Source organism: Marmota marmota, unplaced genomic scaffold (genome assembly GCF_001458135.2).
Source record: "Marmota marmota marmota unplaced genomic scaffold, marMar, whole genome shotgun sequence".
In the NCBI taxonomy this organism is placed as follows: Eukaryota; Metazoa; Chordata; class Mammalia; order Rodentia; family Sciuridae; genus Marmota; species Marmota marmota.
The window spans coordinates 128,405-147,778 of NW_025999897.1; the positions used below are offsets into that span (position 1 = coordinate 128,405).

The 19,374-nt window shown below is 36.3% G+C and overlaps 1 protein-coding gene across 7 annotated transcripts in view; it reads left to right on the plus strand.

The window, feature by feature from the left end:
• Positions 1-19,374, plus strand: part of Tlk2 (tousled like kinase 2) — a 109,752-nt gene that overhangs the window by 31,244 nt on the left and 59,134 nt on the right. For 6 of the 7 annotated variants that reach the window (XM_015504783.2, XM_015504784.2, XM_048798112.1 and 3 more), the window contains exons 3-7: positions 5,218-5,289; positions 6,597-6,666; positions 7,638-7,681; positions 8,391-8,486; positions 18,499-18,666. In XM_015504783.2, coding sequence (XP_015360269.1) covers positions 5,218-5,289; positions 6,597-6,666; positions 7,638-7,681; positions 8,391-8,486; positions 18,499-18,666 — 450 coding nt within the window. The remainder of the gene's footprint in view (positions 1-5,217; positions 5,290-6,596; positions 6,667-7,637; positions 7,682-8,390; positions 8,487-18,498; positions 18,667-19,374) is intronic. The other variant, XM_048798113.1, reaches the window with a different exon arrangement.

The window sequence follows — 19,374 nt, forward strand, 5'->3', positions numbered from 1 at the left end:
TTGTTTTTATGGTTGAATAATGCTACATATGTGACCATATGTATTCTGCCTATCTGCTTTGTAGTTGACAGACATTGGGATTACTTCAACCTTGTAGCTTTTGTGAATAATTCTGCTGTATACATTTCTGTCCTCATTTTCTTTTCATGGTACTGGGGATTGAACTCAGGAATGTTTTACCATTGAACGACTACACCATCCTTTTTTAATTTTTTATTTTAAGATAGAGTTTTGCTGAATTGAGGCTGGCCTTAAACTTGGGATCGTCTTGCCTTAGCTTCCTTAGAAGCTGGGATTATAGGCATGTGCCACTATGCCTTGTGTTCACATTTTGGGGCGGGGGTGGTGGTGGTGGTGGTGGTACTGGGGATTGAACTCAGGGACTCTTGACCACTGAGCCACACCCCCAGCCCTATTTTGTTTTTTATTTAGAGACAGTGTCTCACTGCGTTGCTCAGTGCCTCACTTCTGCTGAGGCTGGCTTTTTTTCTAAGATGTTGATGGAGCTTTATTTTTATTTTATTCATTTATATGTGGTGCTGAGAATTGAACCCAGTTCCTCACACTTGGCTAGGCAAGTGCTCTACCACTGAGCTCCCAGCCCCTGAGGCTGTCTTTGAACTCTCAATCCTCCTGCCTCAGCCTCCTGAGCCACAGGGATTACAGGTGTGTGCCACCGCACCTGGCCTGTGTCCACATTTTTGTGTGCATGTTTTCATTTCTCTGGAGCAATAATTAGGAATGAAATTTTGTATCTCTCTCTTACTGTTTGAGGAACTAACTGCCTGTTTTTGAAAGTAGCTGTACCATACCATTTTACATTCCCAGCAGCATTATATGAGGGTTCTAATTTTCCCATATTTTTAAAAATATTTTTTTAAGTTGTATATGGACACAATGCCTCTTATTTTATTTTTATGTGGTGCTAAGGATCGAACCCAGTGCCTTACACTGCACCACTGAGCTACAACTCCAGCCCCCTGATTTTTCCCATATTCTTTTTTTTTTTTTAGTTGTAGATGGACATAATACGTTTATTTTGTTTATTTAATTTGTTTATGTGGTGCTGGGGATAGAACCCAGTACCTCACGCATGCCAGGCAAGTGCTCTACCACTGCCACAAGCCCAGCCCCGATTTTCCCCATATTCTTGCCAACATTTCTTGTCTTTTTGATTCTAGCCATTCTAGTGCAATTGAAATGGAAGGTCCTTGTTATTTTGCTGTACATTTCCCTGATGGTTGATGTTATTGAACATCTTTTCATGTGCTTATTGTCCATTTGTGTATTGTCTTTAGAAAAATATCTGTTCAGGTTCTTTGTCCGTGTTTTCAGTTGAATTCTTTCTTTTTTTAATAAATTGTAAGACTTATTAAACTGCATAGAAGTTCCTTATCATGAGGTTTGCAAATATTTTCTCCCGTTTTTTAGATTGTTTTTTCTTTTTATTGATAGTGTTTTTTGAAGCAAAAAAAGCTTTGTTTTCCAAAGATCCAATTTATTTATTTATTTTTGTTGTTGCCTTTTGTGTCATATCTAAGGATCTTTTGCCCAATCCAAATTCATAAAAATTTACCTTTATGTCTTTTTCTAAGAAGTTTATAATTCTAGCCCTTGCATTTTTGATCCTTTTTGAGTGTATATCTATGCCTATATGTATGGGGAAAGCAATCATTTTGCCCTTTGTGTGTTGGGGTGGGGTGGTGCATGGGAATTGATTGAACCTAAGGGCATTTACCACTGAACTACATTCTTAGCCCTTTTTAATTATTTAGTTTAAGGCAGGGCCTTACTAAGTTGTGCAGGCTGGCCTCCAGGTTGTGATTCTCTTGCCTCAGACTTCCAGGCTGCTGGGATTACAGGAGTGCACCACTGTACCCAGCTTGCCTTTGTGTTGGTTTTTGTTTGTTTGGTTGGGTTTTTTTGTTATTGTAGTTATAGATGGACAGCATGCCTTTAATTTGTTTATTTTTTAAATGGTGCTGATGATTGAACCCAGAGCCTCACACGTGACAGGCAAATGCTGTGCCAATAAGCTACATCCCCAGCTCTCTTGCCTTAGTTTTTAAGAGATAGGTTTCTTGGTTGGCATTTTTTTTCTTTGAGTATTTTTAGTATTTTATTCCACTGTCTTCTGAACTCCATTGTTTTTGCTTAGAAGTCAGGTGTTATTCTTAACTGGGTTGCTGTATGTTATGTTGTTTTTCTGTTTTCAAGAGTTTCTCCTTGTCTTTGCCTTTGAGCATTTTTTCTGTGATCCATCTATTTACAGATCTCTATGTGTTCATATTACTTGATGTTTGTTGAGGTTCCTATTTGTGTAGGTTGTTCTTTTTCTTTTTCTTTTTTTAGGGTGTGTGTGGGGGGGCAGGGCAGGTAGAGGATTGAATTCAGGGGCACTCAACCACTGAGCCACACCTCCAACTCTGTTTTGTATTTTATTTAGAGACAGGGTCTCACTGCGTTGCTTAATGCCTTGCCTTTGATGAGGCTGGCTTTGAACTCTTGATCCTTTTGTCTCAGCCAGGCATTTGCCACTGCACCTGATTATTATTTTTCAATAAATTTTTGAAGAGTTCCTTTCTCACCCCTCTTTGACAGTTTTACATATTTTTCTGATGCTCAGTTTATTTTTCTCCATTCTAGCCCCCCACCTTTGTATTTGGTCCTGGGGAATTGAAATAATAATAAGTACATGACCTAATGTCCTACCATAGGGCTACACCACTGGCCCTTCTATTGGTTCAGTTCTACTATTGAGCCTCTCGTGATTCCCCCCCCCTTAATTTCAGTTATTTTTCTTTAAACTCGGGAATTCCCATTCAGTTATTTTTTTATAACATCTGTTCACTCGTACCTTCCTTTATTTCTTTGTTTTGTGGTGCTGGGGATTGACCCAGGGCCTTGTGCATAGAGGGCAGGCACTCTACCAACTGAGCTATATCCCCAGCCCTTTCTTTATTTCTTTAATGATGGTTTCCTTTGTCTGATTTTTTTTTTTTTTGGTGGGGTGTGTATGGATCATTTTTTTGTTGCTTTATGATTTCTTTTGTTGTTGGAAACTTTGTTTTAGATAATGTATTGTAGCAACTCTTTTTTTTTTTTCTCTCTCTCTCTTTTTTTTTTTGGTAGCAACTCTTGGTACAGATTACTTTCCTACCCCCTGAGTTGTTACTGTGGTTTTGCTGGAGGAGCCGGGAGTGACTAGAGGGTTATTTAGTAGACTAGAGGGTCTGCTAATACTTCTCCATCCTTATCCCCTAGTATTAAGCCTCTGATGTTCCTCAGGGAGGCATGCCTTTCTGTAGGCCCATAGTCATCATCATCCTGCAATGACCAAAGTACTGGTATGGTTCTCTTCTTTACTTGTCCAGATAGTACCCTCCATATTAACATTTGTTGATTAGTGTTCCATTGTTTTCAACAATGTCCTGGCCATAAATTCCCCCCTAATTGAATGCAATCAAAGTATGGCTCTGAATTTCAGAGGTCTTCTTAGTTGTTTTCTCTGTCCCCAGCAGAACTCCTCCCAGCTGTCTTATGCCCTGGTTCTTTGTAACAAACTATTCAGCCTACAGTCTAGATTTTTATTACATCCATGAATCTTCTTGTAGTTGTCTTTTATCACAACCTCTGCTGTTCCTTTTGTGTGTGTGTGTGTGTGTGTGTGTGTGTGGTGCTGGGGCTTGAACCAAGGACCTTACAGTAAACATGTAATGTCCTATCACTGAGCTACATACACACCTTCAGTTCTTCTTCCACTATTCTTTTCTCTTTTCTCCTTTTTTTTTTTTTTTTGGTATGGGGTCTTGCTTTGTTGCCCAAGCTGGCCTTGTACTTGGGTTTCTTCTTGTAGCTGGGATTACAGGGTGTGTTCTTGAGAATACCCTTAGAAATTAAATTTGTCCATGCTTTATTGCAAATGAAGTCAAGTCCTTTGTATACTGTGTGTTCCTGCTTCATCCCTTAGGCTCAATTTATCTGAACCAAGCTTCTGGATGTATGGATGGGGATAATCATAAGCTTTTCTGTGATTGATATCTCAGCCCTAGGAGCTGAGTACCAGGGGTGGGGTGGCTGGATGGTATTAGAGTCCTGAGGTCCTTTCGATTTCCTTTTGTTATGGAACCACTGTCTCCTGAGCTGAGTGAAAGGGCTCTTGGTTACCCAATATTCTCTGCAGTATCTATAGTAGAGCCTCTGCCCTTCAAGTAGGGGTTGAGCAGAAGGGAGTCCTCTGCCTTTGATGGCACTTGTTTGGAACGGTATCAGCAAGAGGGGTCTCAGATTGATAAACCCTGAAGTCTTTAGGCTGTGTTTTTGGCTGCAATAGTCTGGAGCCAAATTGAGATTTAGGCAGTAGAGTTGATTCAGATACCACAGACTTTTATTTTTCCGAATGATTTTTCACAGCACTATTAAAATATTTTCCTTTCTTCTTCCTCCTCTTTTTTGTCCTCCCTTCTTTCTTCCTTCTTTTTTCTTCCCTCCTTCCCTCTCTCCTTCATTTTTTTGTGGTACTGGGGTCAAACCCAGGAGTGGTGTACCACTGAACTACATCCCCAACCCTTTTATTTTACTTTGAGACAGAGTCTTCCCGAAATTGCTGAGATTGACCTCAAACTCAGGATCCTCCTGCCTCAGCCTTTATAGTAGCTGGGATTATCGATGTGTGCCACAACACTTGTTAAATGCTTATCTTTTTATAATTTTCATGAGTTTCACTGAGGAGCAGTCCAGTGGAGCTCATGCTGTTTTATGCAAGTTGGTCTCCTATAACTTTGGTTTTTTAGTTTGCATTCATGCCTCTGTAAGGGATGTCTTAGAAAAACTTCATTTGTTATGGTCTCTGACCACCCCTCAAAGAATTCTTAGCATAATATTTAATGTTGCAACTTTCAGATACTATCTTGTGAGACAAGAGGCTGGGGGAATTGATTTCCCATGATTATTTTTCTTAATGAATAACTTCAGAACATGTACTCTATATGAGTACAGAGTTTGTAAAGCAAATGAAAATAGTAGAACTGAGGAATTTAACATAGAAGGCTCAGTATTATAGCTGAGTTCTTTTCAAATTTTTCTGGAGGTGTTACAGTCAACTCCTGGCTTTTGTCACTTGTCTTGGACATCAAAATCAGTAGTCTTCTTCCTTAGTTTTGCTATCATCTTAAATTAAAATTTCTTTTGATTCTTTTAAACATTTTTTCTTTCCAGGGGCCACTCAATAGTGAGTCTTCCAACCAGAGCTTATGCAGCGTGGGGTCCTTGAGTGATAAAGAAGTAGAGGTAAGAATCTATTCAGTGCAAGAATTTTTGTATTCTTACATTTTTAGTCTTGGTTAAAAGATAGCACTATGTAACTCCAGTGGCTCTGTGGTAGTGTGTGTGAATGGCTCCCCTTTGGGTTGATTGCTATTTGCAACTATGATGTTACCGTGAAGGAGGGTTTTTTTTGTTGTTGTTGTTTGTAATACCTTTATATTTATTTTTTATGTGGTGCTGAGGCTCCAATCCAGTGCCTCTCACACATGCTAGGCAAGCGCTCTACCACTGAGCCACAACCCCAACCCTACCCTGATGGGTTTTTATTACTGTAATCAAGTACGTGCCTTGTTTTGTTTTTTGTTTGTTTTATTATGATTACCATCAATAAAGGGCAGAAATTTGAAGTTGTGGCTTATGTAGCCTAACCTGGATATTAACACTTGCCAGCAATTCAACAGAGTAAGTTGGTCACTGGCTGACTTTAGTAATAGAATTTTCTAATTATCCTTGCAGTACTGCGGATAGAATCCAGGGGTGCTCTACCACTGAGTTCCATCCCTAGCCTATTATATTTTATTGTACCAGGTTTTGAACCAAGGGGTACCTGATCATTGAGCCATATCCCTAGGCCTTTTTACTTTTTATTTTGAGTCAGGGTCTGTCTCACTAAATTGCTTAGGGCCTTGCTAAATGGCTGAGGCTGGCTTTGAATTTATAGTACTCCTACCTCAACTTCTGCAGTCCCTGGGATTACAGGCTTTTGCCACCAGGCCCAGCTATTTTTTTTTTTTTTTTTTTTTTTAATTTGAGGCAGGATCTCACGAAGTTGCCAAGGTTGGCCTTGAACTTGTGATCTTCTTTCCTCAGCCCCAGAAGTTGCTGGCTTTATATGTATGTGCTACCACATCAGGCTAGTAATTGAATTTGAAGGGATTTTAAAGTTAGGCGCATAACCTAGTCTCATGGATATAAATGTAAGTCAAAGCCAGCAAGGACCTACTTTGTACCATGATAAAACTTTCAATAAATTGTAGTCAGTTTATCGATTATGCAGATCTTTTTACAGAATATCTTATTTAAGCTTTTTAGCTACTCTTATCTACAGGTGAATAAATTAAAGATCTGACATTTTAAGCATTTTGCCAAAAGTTGCTTAGAGGATTTGGATCTATACCCTGTACTTTTTCTTTTCCTCTGTTCTAAGGATAGGATGCTGTTTGAGGATTGTCTGTGACAGTTCTATTTCTATTATATGTGTGATATTCTCATTTTTTCTAATGTGAAAAATTTACCAAAATGCTAATTTTGACTTATATGGTATTTAACAGACTCCTGAAAAAAAGCAGAATGACCAGCGAAATCGGAAAAGAAAAGCTGAACCATATGAAACTAGCCAAGGTAGTAATACTTTCACACCAATGAAAATTCTGAATTCTTATGTACTTAAGAATTTTACAGTAAATAATTAGTTTATATCCAAGGATTCCAATCAAAGAAGGTTTGTGTATCTTAAGAGAATATCAGGCTGTTTATTATATGCTTGTCATTTGATATACACCTGACAAAACCTTCAGTTCTTTGGGGATTCTTGTTTGCTCTGTTGTACTTTAACGATCTTCTCACTGCAGGATTTTCTTCAGACCTAACATGCATTGTGTAGAGAGGAGGTGACATTATAGTTTTAACTATTTCTTACATTAAATCAATGATTTGTTAATAGAGGTAGCCATAAGTGATTTCATTTTATTGCTATTCTTCCATGCCAATTACTTAGTTTAGTTGCACGTTGGAGACTGGAATAAATTTATAAACGTGATAGTTTAGTGCCATATATTTTATATAATTAAAGAAAGAGTAGATAGTTTGGCTATTTCCCCCCTCTCTTTCTAAGGAGTGACAGTCTCTTCTTGCATTATTCTTAGCTTTATAAATATAGATAATTCATTGTAACTCTAAGAAGGAAAATTCTTCCAACATAACAATATTATGTAGTTCTGTGTGAAATAGAATCAACTCTGTAGTTGTGATAAGTTTGTTTGAACCTCTGTTTTCTTAAATTGGGATGTGGATTAAAGATGAAGTTTTGTTTTATTTCCCAATTATGGCACATTTTGTTAGTATTTATAAAAGGAAGATTATTGCATCTTAATGGAAAACAAGCTGTGAAAAATTCTTTCCTGCACTCCTTGTTCAGTTACTTATTGTATGGAGTGAACAGTCTGTTCTTAGAGTACAGGTATTTTGGTTCATTTGATAAAATAAAGTTGATGGTAGCAGTGTTTGCGGTTACTGAATACATAATGCATTTTGGTGAATGATGGTTTACATATGCATTGGAAAAACTGTACTTACTTTGGTTTCATTTTCAGGGAAAGGCACTCCTAGGGGACATAAAATTAGTGATTACTTTGAGGTAAGTTTACTTTTTTGGGAAAAAAATTCTGCAGTGATTTTTATGAAAACCAAAGTCCTTGTGTTCATTTACAGCATTAGAAAGCAATTATTTTGCCTTTGCTATGACTTCCCCACCCTCTTTCTCCCCGTCTTCATCAACCTAATGCTGCCCCATTTCTCAATAAGAGGAAATTGATGCTGACTTCGTAAATTTAAGGTTTTTTTAAAAATTATTATTATGTGTCTTATCTGTGATGATATAAGAATTCACATATAAGGTGATTTTTCTTTCCTTCTGACCAGACTAGGTTTTGTGTCTTTCAAAGATTAAGGTGGAATGACTTGGACTCTTCTTTTGTCCTCTTCCCTTAGTCCAGTGGAACATGGCCCATCCTTAGTGGTATTAAAGACTAACACCCACTGCACCACTGTTTTTCTGCTTTGTGTATTTTGAGATAAGAAGGGAATACATTCTTCTCTCATGTCTTTTCAAAACCACATACACTTTCAGCTTTCTAGTCATTTCTGTAGGAGCTCTCTTTCTTAAAAAATCTAGTTGAAAAGATAGTGGAGTTTGGCTTATGTGGCATTTTCTCTCTAGAATAAGATGTATTGACTTAAGGGGGCCATGTATAATTAACACCTGTTTGTGTTTTAATCTTTTACTCTCCTATCTGAAGCATAGTACTGTTTTGAATTATTCATATCCATTTTTCCCTGTTGGCCAGTTTGCTGGGGGAAGCGGGCCAGGAACCAGCCCTGGCAGAAGTGTTCCACCAGTTGCACGATCCTCACCGCAACATTCCTTATCCAATCCCTTACCGGTAAGCATTCACCTGGAGAAATTTGACACCTGTTATAGGAGACCAGAAGCCCAGGAACACTCAGCAGTTTTTTTTTTTTTTCCATTAATTACCCATGGGGAATTAGGCATCAGGGAGAGAACTTCATGCTGTTGCCTATGAATCAGACTTAGATTCATGTCAGTACCAGTAAATTAACTTTGTTCAAGAGCTGGTCCTATTCTCTCAGTATAATAAATTGCCTCTAAACCTGTATAGCTCATTTATCTGTCAAGGAAGTGATTCCAGTCCAAACATGAGCTTTTTATCCTTGCTATACTCACATGTTCTAATTTTTTCTTTTTTTCTTTTAAAGTTTGTTTCAGGTCCTAGTATTTGAATTACCTCCAGGGCTCACTCAGTGGTAGAAAAGCTAATGCCATACAGATTTGAGATAGGTTTTTGCCCAGACTTTAAGTGAGATCCCAAGGTCTTAAAAACATTGTACATCATTAAGTGATTTTCAGTTTCGGGCAGTTAATGCCCCTTAGGGAATATTTGTCAATATCTGGTGTCATTTTGATTGTCTACTGGGCAGAGACTGGTAAACATCCTGTGAAGTTAGTACAGCCGCTATTACTATTGATACAAATGTCAGTAGTGGTGAGGTTGATATTCCTGAACTAGCCAGAGTAGGATTCTGTGTTAATTTGCTCCAGTGTCTTTGAATAATTTGTTGATACTAATCAAGACCTCTGTACTCAAGAGCACTCTGTCCATAATGCTGTAGGTGTTGCCTTAGGTGGGATCTTTGGGATTGGGGTTGCTGAAATTGTAAGTTTTCATCCTAGATCTGCTTGTTTAGGAAGGTTGTTTTTCTTTTCCTTAATAGAGTTGGATAATACTGCTCTTTTCTTAAGTGATTTAGATTTTTGTATTTTTTAAAGCATTTTAAAATGCACTTCCTTCCCTTCTACTAGCTCATTAAAACATGGCATCAGGATGATTGTAATTGTTAACATACTTATGAAAACATAAGTTAAAATGACAACTTAGGATTTTTTTGTTAGGATTTTTTTTCATCCTTACCATATTTTTTAAATGTTAGAAATGTTTGATATGTAGAGCTATTTGGATAGGTTCTTAGATAACTCTTGAGGAGGCTGGTGTCTCTTTTTCCTTAGGTTTTAAACCAATTAAAGTTTAAAAATATTAAATGAGATTGCAGATTATATTTGGGAGATATGTTTTGTTGCATTTCTGAATGTTGTCCATTACTTTTTTCTTCCTGAAATTCTTTTTTGATTTTTATATTGTGACCATCCATCATATGCCACTTAAGTTTGTACCTAAAGACAAAAGAGATGTATTTAATGATCTGTAGGCATTTTCTGCTAGCTTTATGAATATGACTGGACTTCATCATATGCAAATCTAAGCATATATAAGATATTGAAATAGGAACCAAACCTTAATTTCCTTTCTCCATTGCACGGAGAAGCTCTTTATCATCCCACTTATATTCTGTCCTTCATTATTATAGTCAATGATTTGTGTATACTACTTAATTCCTTTACTCTTTCTTCATCATATTTGCCTGGAAAAAAACCAGCCATAATTAAATCTAATTCTCTACCTTTACCTTGCCTGCCTTTAATTAAGCAGGTCACTGTGGCTGAAGAAAAACAACACTCACTCAAGTTGATTGATCTCACTTTATGTTCATGACCACTAACCTCAGGTGTGCCTCTAGTTGCCTGCTAGTCCTGCTGTATTTCTAGTTAGTTCCCTTTCCTCAATGAAAATTTTGTCCTGCAAACCTCCAAACTTTAAACTGATGCTCTTGCTTTTTTATTTTACTGAGAAAATAGAAACAATCAGGAAAAGAACTTTCATGTGCTCCTACTTCACATCTGACATACTATTTGAATCAACACCGGGCAGAGGCCAAGGATGTTAGTAAACATTCTATTAAGACAACCTCCCTACAGCAAGAATTACCTGATCCAAAATGTCAATAGTGCCAAGGTTGATAATACCTGAGCTAGATATTGTAGTAAGGTATCTCTTGCACCAGTATTTATATATGACTTTTGGGATGAATGAACTTGCGCATCCTTCACATGGGTTCTGATAATTATGTATCCAACTCCCCATTTGACATTTACAAGTATGTATCTAACACACAACTTGAACTTCTACATGTCTAAAATGGAACCCTTCATACCAAAACAACAAACTGCTCTTCCTATAATCTAACCTATCCTGGTAAATGGGCAGTGTTTTTCATCCAGTTATTCAGATTATAACTCGTTCCCTAAATATAATCCACCAGAAAACCCTGTTTTTCCTTTAAAACATATTAGATTCCAACACTTTTCTGATCTTTTGGATCTCTGCCTTAGTGTCCAGCATAGTCTCCCTATTTTTTCCCCTTGTCTCACATGTGCCTGAGTGATTGTTAAGAAAAGTCTCAGGGGCTGGGGTTGTAGCTCAGGGGTAGAGCACTTGCCTAGCGTGTGTGAGGCCCTGGGTTTGATTCTTAGCACCACATATAAATAAATAAAAATAAAGGTCCATTTACAACTGAAATAAATTTAAAAAGGAGAGAGCATTTAAGGATCACTCTGCCATTCCTCTGTTTAGAACTGTTCATTTGCTTCCGACACTGTGGCTTAACAGCCCCTGTGTGATCATCCCCCCTGTCACCCATGCAGTGACAGCCACACTGGCCTCCTCCAACACTGTGAAGTGCTTTTTTGCTTCATGATCTTTGTCTTGTTATTCACTCATTCAAAACATTCTTTTCCCTATACCAACAATCACTTCAACATTTTGTTGCTCAAAAACGACGTTAGAGAGGAGGGGTGGTGCACTCCTTTAGTCCTAGCAACTTGGGAGGTTAAAGCAGGACGATCACCAAGTTCAGATCCAGCCTCAGAAACTTAGCAAGGCCTGCCTCAAAAATTTTTAAAAAGGGGAAAACAAAAGACCTTAGCAGAATGGTCTTCGCTGTCCAGCTTCTCCAAAATTGCAGTTCTTTAATTTTGTCACTCTGTTTCTAGTCCTTGAATCTTGTTTTTTAGTTTAATTCTTAATTTCTTCCCCCCTATACCCAAATGCATACACACACATAAATTTTGATATATACTTAACATTTTTTAATGATTCACGTTTATACTTATAGAAGAGTACACATACCCAGTGTTAAGTCTGTAGTTCAGTGAGTTTTCACAAACTGTACCAGCATAAAAAACAAAACTATTACCAGCTCTGTAGAAGTCCACTGTGTTCCCTTCAATTTTTTAACCCCCTCTCTGTCACCAGATATCACTGCTGTCTAGCATAACTTTTTTACCCCCTGTTTTTATACTTTTTGTAAACTTTTATGTCTGGCTTCTTTTTACTCGTGTGAGATTTATTCATATTGTGTTTATTGGAGATCATTGCCATTGATTAGTGGTATTTTTTAAAATAACGTTTTATTTAATAATTTATTTCAGTTTTTAACTCTATAATTTGTTTTTAATCTTCTCTGACTAGAATGATAATTTCATGAGAGTAGGGTCTTTTTTTTTTTTTTTTTTTTTGCTGTTTTTTCTTTCCTCCTCATTTTGCTTTAGCAGTACAGAAGGGTGCTCTACCACTGAACTATATCCCCTGCTCTTTTTATTTTTTATATTGAGACAGAGTCTTGCTAAATCGCCTAATCTGGCTTCAAACTTGTGATCCTCTTGTCTCTGCCGCCTGAGTTGCTGGGATTACAGATACATGCCACTGCATATGGCTCTACACCTTTCATTCTTATACTTTTGACTTTTTGCTAATATGTTTTCTGGCAAATTATACAACCTAAAATTTTTCTTTTAACTTTTATTCTATTTACATTTAATAAACATCATTATACTGGGTTTATTAAATATGTTGCCTTTTAGTATGTTTTCTGCTTGTCTTGCCTCTTTTATCTTCTTTTTTCTTTCATGTTTTATTTTCATTTAGATAGATTTTTTTGTTGTCATTGTGTAATCATTTCATGTTTTCTTCTTCTAATAGCAGCTAGGTCCTCTTTGGTGTTTCTCTCAGAAATTCCAACATGCATATTAAATATGCCAATATTACCTTCTTCCCAAGTGTCAAATGCTGATCTTGGAGCACTAACTTATTTACCCTTCTACTGACTTAGTTGGGGGCAGGGGATGTTTTTTATTTTGTATTTTAAAAAGTCATAAGTCAAGCATGGTGGTACACACCTGTAATCCCAATGGCTTGGGAAACTGAAGTAAGAGGATCACAAGTTCAGAGCCAGCATTAGCAACTTGGCAGACCCTGTCTCAAATAGATAGATAGATAGATAGAAAGAAAGAAAGAAAGAATAAAAAGCCTAGAAATATAGCTCAGTGGTAGAGTGCCTCTGGGTTCAATCCTGAGGACCACCAAAAAACCAAAAATACAAATAATAAAACATCTCATAAAACATTATTGTTTTATGCTCTCCCTATTCATTTAGATTTATCTATATATTTACTTTTTTGGAGGAGAGGGGATATTTTCTTATTGCATCTTATACCTTCTATTTCAAGTCACTTTCTTTTTTGCCTGAAGTATTCCTTTAATATATGTCTGCTAGGATTTAACTCTAGGTTTTTGTTTGTTGAAATAACTTTATTTTTCCCTGATTTTTGGAAGGTTTTTTTTTCTTTTGCTTGTGATTTGTTGGGCTTTTAGAATCTGTAGGTTGTTGTGTTTTACCATTTCCAGATATAATTAGCCATTATCTCTTCATAAATCATTTCTGCCCCATTCCTTTTTTCCTCCTCTCAGCAAACCATATGTCAGACCATCTATTTTATCACCACGCCTCATGCCTCTTAACTTCATTTTTTTATATTCTTTTTGTCTCTATTTGGATACTTTTGCCTTTCAGCACCAAAATTATCTGGGTTTTCACTCTAATTTGCTGTTAACCCCATTTGTTTCTCAATTTTTGTTGTTGCTTTTTTTTTCCCCCCAATATTTTGTAGTTGTAGACAGATTGAACCCAGTACCTCACATGTGTGAGGCAAGCCCTCTGCCACTGAGCTACAGCCCTAGCCCCTTGTTGCTTTTTTTTAAAAATAACTTTATTTTGTTTATTTATTTATTTTTTTAATGTGATGCTGAGGATTGAACACAGTGCTCACATGTGTGAGGCAATTACTCCACCACTGAGCCACAACCCCAGCCTTTGTTGTAGCTTTTTAAGAAATAGTCCCCACAGATAGCTTTAAGCTATCTATCTATCTATCTATTTATTTATTTTGGTGCTGAGGATTGAATTCAGTGCTCCATGCATGCTAAGCAAGTACTCTACCATTGACCTGTATTTATTTATATCTATCCCAGCAGCTGAGGAAGCTGAGATGGGAGGATTGCGAGTTCAAAGCCAACCTCAGCAAAAGCGAGGTGTTAAGCAACTCAGTGAGACCCTGTTTCTAAATAAAATACAAAATAGGGCTGAGGATGGGCTCATTGGGCAGGTGCCCCTGAGTTCAATCCCCATTAACCATCCCCCACCCCTAAAAAATTATACCTGTATTTATTTATATTTGTAGTACTGGGGATTGCAGCTAGAAGTATACCACTGTGCTACATCCCTAGCCCTTTTAATTTTTTAAAAATTTGAGGGCTGGAGCTGTAGCTCAGTTGGTATGACCTCAGTTGATTGAACCCGCAAGGCCCTGGGTTCAATCCCCAACACCACAAAAAAAAAAAAAAAAGACACATCTTCCTGAGATGCCAATGCTGACCTTGAATTTGTGATCCTTCTGCTGGAGTTAAGTTGCTGGGATTACAGGCATGCACCACCATGCCCTGTGTCACCCTCTTTATTTTTTCTAAATCTTGTACAGGTGGCTATTTTATAATCTCTGTCAGATAATTCTGGTATGTAAATTATTTATGAATCCATTCCTGCTATTTCTTGCTTTGCTTAGTTATTGCTTATGACTTTGTTTCTTTTGTGTTTTGTTTTCTAGCAGTGTGCTCCTCATTGTTCTTGAAAAATTATTTGTGCAGTTTCTTCAAAGTCTAGGATGAGTGTGGGTTCACAGGGAGAATTTTTATTGGCATCTTTCTAGTGCTTAGAGATTTTTACCTCTCTAATACTACTTTACTGAATTTATGGCTTGTATTTTGTTTGATTGGTTTATTTTCTTTTTTGTCTCAACCATTAAGAAATATTGATTTGTATTATCTTAGCATTTTTCAGGGGAACTCCGGACCCCTGCACTGTCAAGGCAACTTCTTGCCCACCTCCAGGGTGGCAGAAATTTTCCTCTGGTTTACCCTTTTACTGAGAGTGCAGTCCAGCTGTATTGGAGACCCACCCAGCTTGAACTGGAAAGGGTTTCTTGTTGATAGACCTGTCTGCTGGACACCACAGTGCCCTAGACATGGAAATTCAATATTTGCAGGTGCCTTTAGGGCCACATATGACTTTGGTGATTTTTTACTTGTCTTCTGTTCCTAATTTTCCTTAGATTTGTTTCCCTGGCAGATTCCTTATATTTTGTCAAATCTTAAGTGCTTTTAATGTCCTTTCAAAATATTTTATCCTCTCTTTATAGTTGCTTTCGAAAAGAAAATTGGTTTAGACATCTTAGCCTGCCTATATTTACAGAAAATTTTTAACATTTTTTAGACTTTAGCAGACATTCATTGAATATATGGCAGAATGATTTATTTTAGTATCATGGCTTCAGAGATATATACATTTACCTAAGTAGTGAGCGTACACTGTGATAAATGGGTATCATAAGTATTCTGGAACCTGAATTTAGGCTGTTACTTTTGGTATAGTGGAAACGTTAATCTTGAAGAGGACTTTATTTGTAGATTGAAAAACTAAACTCCTTTGTCAGAATCATGTGATTGGCTTGTTTTACTTTTATTGCCTACAGTGAAAATGTTAAATAGCTTTTCCTGATGAAGTATAGGTAGACTATAAAAATTTGGCAATTCTTATTTCAAAGTGGTGTAATAGAAGGCACCTTCCAAAAGAACGGTTTCTAAAGAAGAGTCCAGTGAGGCAAAGTGTTTCTAGACCTTTTCTGGATGTGTACATGTATGTTTACATTATAATTTTCCTCATTTTCATTGTGTTATTTTATTTAACCAATATCCTGTAAACATCTGTGTATTCTATAAATAGTGTTGTAAAGAATGTCTTTGTACATACTTTATGCATCTTTTTTTCTTCAGGTAAATTTCTTTGATTGCAATTCCCAAGTATGTTATTTTAAAAAGTCACCATGTAAATTGCTAGAAGGTTATTGCAGTTTAAGATTACCAATTTCTGCATACACTAATACTGATTTTGTCATTATAATGTCTGCCAATGACAAAAATACCTTATTTTAACTGCATTTCTTCACTAGTGATATTAAATACGTTTCCATATGTGGAATGGCTTTTTCTATTTTTCTTTTAATTCTTGTTTAGGTCCTTTTCCTGTTTCTCTATTGGAATTTTTTTTTTTCTTAATGATGAATAGAAGCATGTTATTAAGATTGATAAGCTCAGTGGTAGATCATTTCCCTAGCATGTCAAGGTCCTGGGCTTGATCCCCAGTACGGCGTGAGGAGAGGGGGTTGTTGCTAATTCATCATTTATATCATAAATATTTTTTTGCCTATTTGTAATCTTGTCTTATAAATTTATGTTGATACTTAACATTTAGGAATTTTATGTTGATACTTAACATTTATGAATTTTACATATAAGGTAGGAATCTACTTTACCCTTTTTTCTTAATACTTTACAAATATCCCATCATCTTTTTAATAAATACCCAATAATGTGAAATGTACTCTAGTCACAAATAACATATCCATAGTATATGAATCTGTTTCTGAATTCTCTTTTCTGTGCCACTGGTCAGTCTGTCTGTTCTTATACTTAATGTAACTTTATAGTATGTTTTGATATCTAGTCAAGTGTCCCTGGTATTCTTTATCAAAAATTATGTGGCTAATTTTCACCATTTTTTCAAGTGAATCTCAAAATTAATTTGTTAAATTCCACCAGAACAAACATGAAAAGTGAACTTATATGACCACTATTCTACCATAACTCTTCCTCTTTGAAAGGCCCAAAACAAAATAAATAAACCCTGTAAATATTGGTTTTTGGTGAAATTTGCTATCTAGACAATTTGAATTCCAGAACATGAAATCACCATTTAATTTACATAATCTTTTATATTCATCTGTAAAGCTATGTAGTCTTCTTCACATGTATTCTTCATATTTCTTCCTCCTCCTCCCCTCACCCCAGGATTGAGTATTGAACCTTATAATGCTCTACCACTGAACTACATCCCCATCCCTTTTTTATTTTTCATTTTGAGACAGGGTCTTGCTACATTGCCCAGGCTGGCCTCAACCTCTTGAGTCGCTGGGATTACAGGCATGTGATATTATGTGCGCTTGGCTGTCCTTCATATTTCTTTTTTATTTTTTGTTTTAAATAATTGCTTTTGCTTTTTTAATTTCTTTTTTCAAAGTTTTTATTTGTTCTTTTTAGCTACACTTGACAGTATAATGTATTTTTGACATATTATGCATACATGGAGTATAACTTCCCATTCTTGTGGGAAATTATACTCCATGTATAACTTGTTTTAGTATTTTTATAGATTTTTTTCCTGCTATTTTATTTATCTTTAAAATTTATTTACTTATTTTGTTTATTTACATGCAAATTCAGGGCCTCATGCATGCCAGGCAAGCACTCTACCACTGAGTTGTATCCCCAGCCCTTTTTTTGTTTCTTTTCCTTTTTAGGTACTAGGGGCATTTAACCACTGAGTCACCTCCCCAGTCTTTCCTTTTTTTCTTTTGAGGCTAAGTTGCTTAGACCTTGCTAGCTTGCTGAGGCTAGCCTTAAAGTTGCAGTCTTCCTGCCTCATCCTCTCAGATTGCTGGGATTACAGGTGTGCACCCCATCTCCCAGACCAATTTTTTCACTATTTTGAATCTGCTTTTTCTTCCATTATATGCTCTGATTATAATTAATTATTGTTGGTATCTGGGGGAGTCTACTAGGTTTTGTACACTTATTTTGTGTGCGGCCATCTTACTGAACTTGCTTGTTTATTGTAGCAGTTTTTCAGTTGATTTGCTTGGTTTTCTTTGTGAATATTTATATCATCCAAAAATGACACTTTTGACTATTCTCCCAATTTTATTCCTCATCATTATCTTGGCTAAAACTTCTGTAACAATGTTGAATGAATTAATGTGTCACCCCTGCCTGGCTCCTAATTTTAGTTAAAGGGGTCTCTAGTGTAGCATCATTAATTACATTTTCTACTGATTTTTGAAAAAGTACTCTTTCGGGTATTAAAATTGGGTACCTTGGTTTTTTAAAAGTTGACCAAAAATATGCAAATCTTTTTGACATCCAAAGGGAAAATCATAATTTTCTTCCCCTAACATTGTAATGGATTACATTAGTAGATTTTCTTTTATTTAACCATTCTTATATTTCTGGAATAAACCATAATTGTGATTTATTATTATTTTAGTGTATTATGGTTGTTTTGTTTGCATGTATTTTAGATTTTTTTGCATGTAAGGGGTATAGAAAAGAGAATGCATGTAAGGTATAGAAAAGAGAAGAGTGAAGTAAGTCCGGTTTATAAAGTCATGGGACGGTTGTCTTAATTCTTTATTTACCTACAGGATGGAAATAACATACCTTGTATAGGATAGAGTATTATGAAGTTCATTTATCAATCTCTACAAAGTAATCTCCAAGTTCAGAGTTATATAAACATAGAACCTTTAAAATGTCATTGAACAAAATTTGAGTAAGATATTAAGTCAGGTTTATAGATAGGTAATAACCCAGTGATAATGTTGTTATCCTTGCTATAATTGTTTTCCTGAGAAGTTTGTTTTCTTTTAATTCATTCATCTTATATTTTCTAACTATATTTTAACGTATTGAATAATTTGGCACTATCAGATTTTCTTTCTCATCTATGTTATGCATTTTCTTTAATGTTTTCCAGCGGCGAGTAGAGCAGCCCCTCTATGGTTTAGATGGCAGTGCTGCAAAGGAGGCACCAGAGGAACAATCTGCTCTGCCAACCCTCATGTCAGTGATGCTAGCAAAACCTCGGCTTGACACAGAACAGTTAGCACAAAGGGGTGCTGGCCTCTGCTTTACTTTCGTTTCAGTGAGTACTAAGGCTCAATTTATTCAGATGCTTGTCATTGTCCTGGGGCTTCTTGATGAAGTTGGGTTAATTATTTTAGTAGAGATGGGGATATTTTTCATTCTCTATCCCTTCTAGAGTAATTGTGCTTTTATTCAGTCCCTCCTGGTTCAGGCTCCTGAAAGCAGCTGCTTTGTTGAAGTCTGAGCACTGAGTGGGAAGGAATGTATAATCTTAGATTGACAAAAAAGCAAAGAAAATGCAGGTTAATTCTTTACAACCAGAATATTTGTATAATTAAAAATAAATTTTCTAAACTTCAGCCATCACTTATATAAACCAATTCAAGTCAGCACAGTTCAATATGTAGGCAGGGCTCTTACAAACTTGTCTTCTAACCCCTTTGGAGTGTTCATATACTTATTTTTTCCAGGAATATTCAGCTATCTGTTTGTTCAACTTACTTATTTCTCCCTTTTTGAAGAACAAGAATTCAAGTATTATAAAAGCTTGACTTCATTTTAATTTGCCAAGTTATAATGCAATTGGAATCAAAAGCTATTATTTCCCTTGGTTTCTCTGCCCCATCAGGTATAAGGGTGGTAGAAAGTAAGAGAATGCTCCATTGCCCTATCATTCCATTATTAGGAGTGTCTTTCAGAACTGAAGTCACCACTGCAAAAGCAGCTTTAAAGGAAAGAAAAAGCCAAACAACTAATCTTGGGGGGG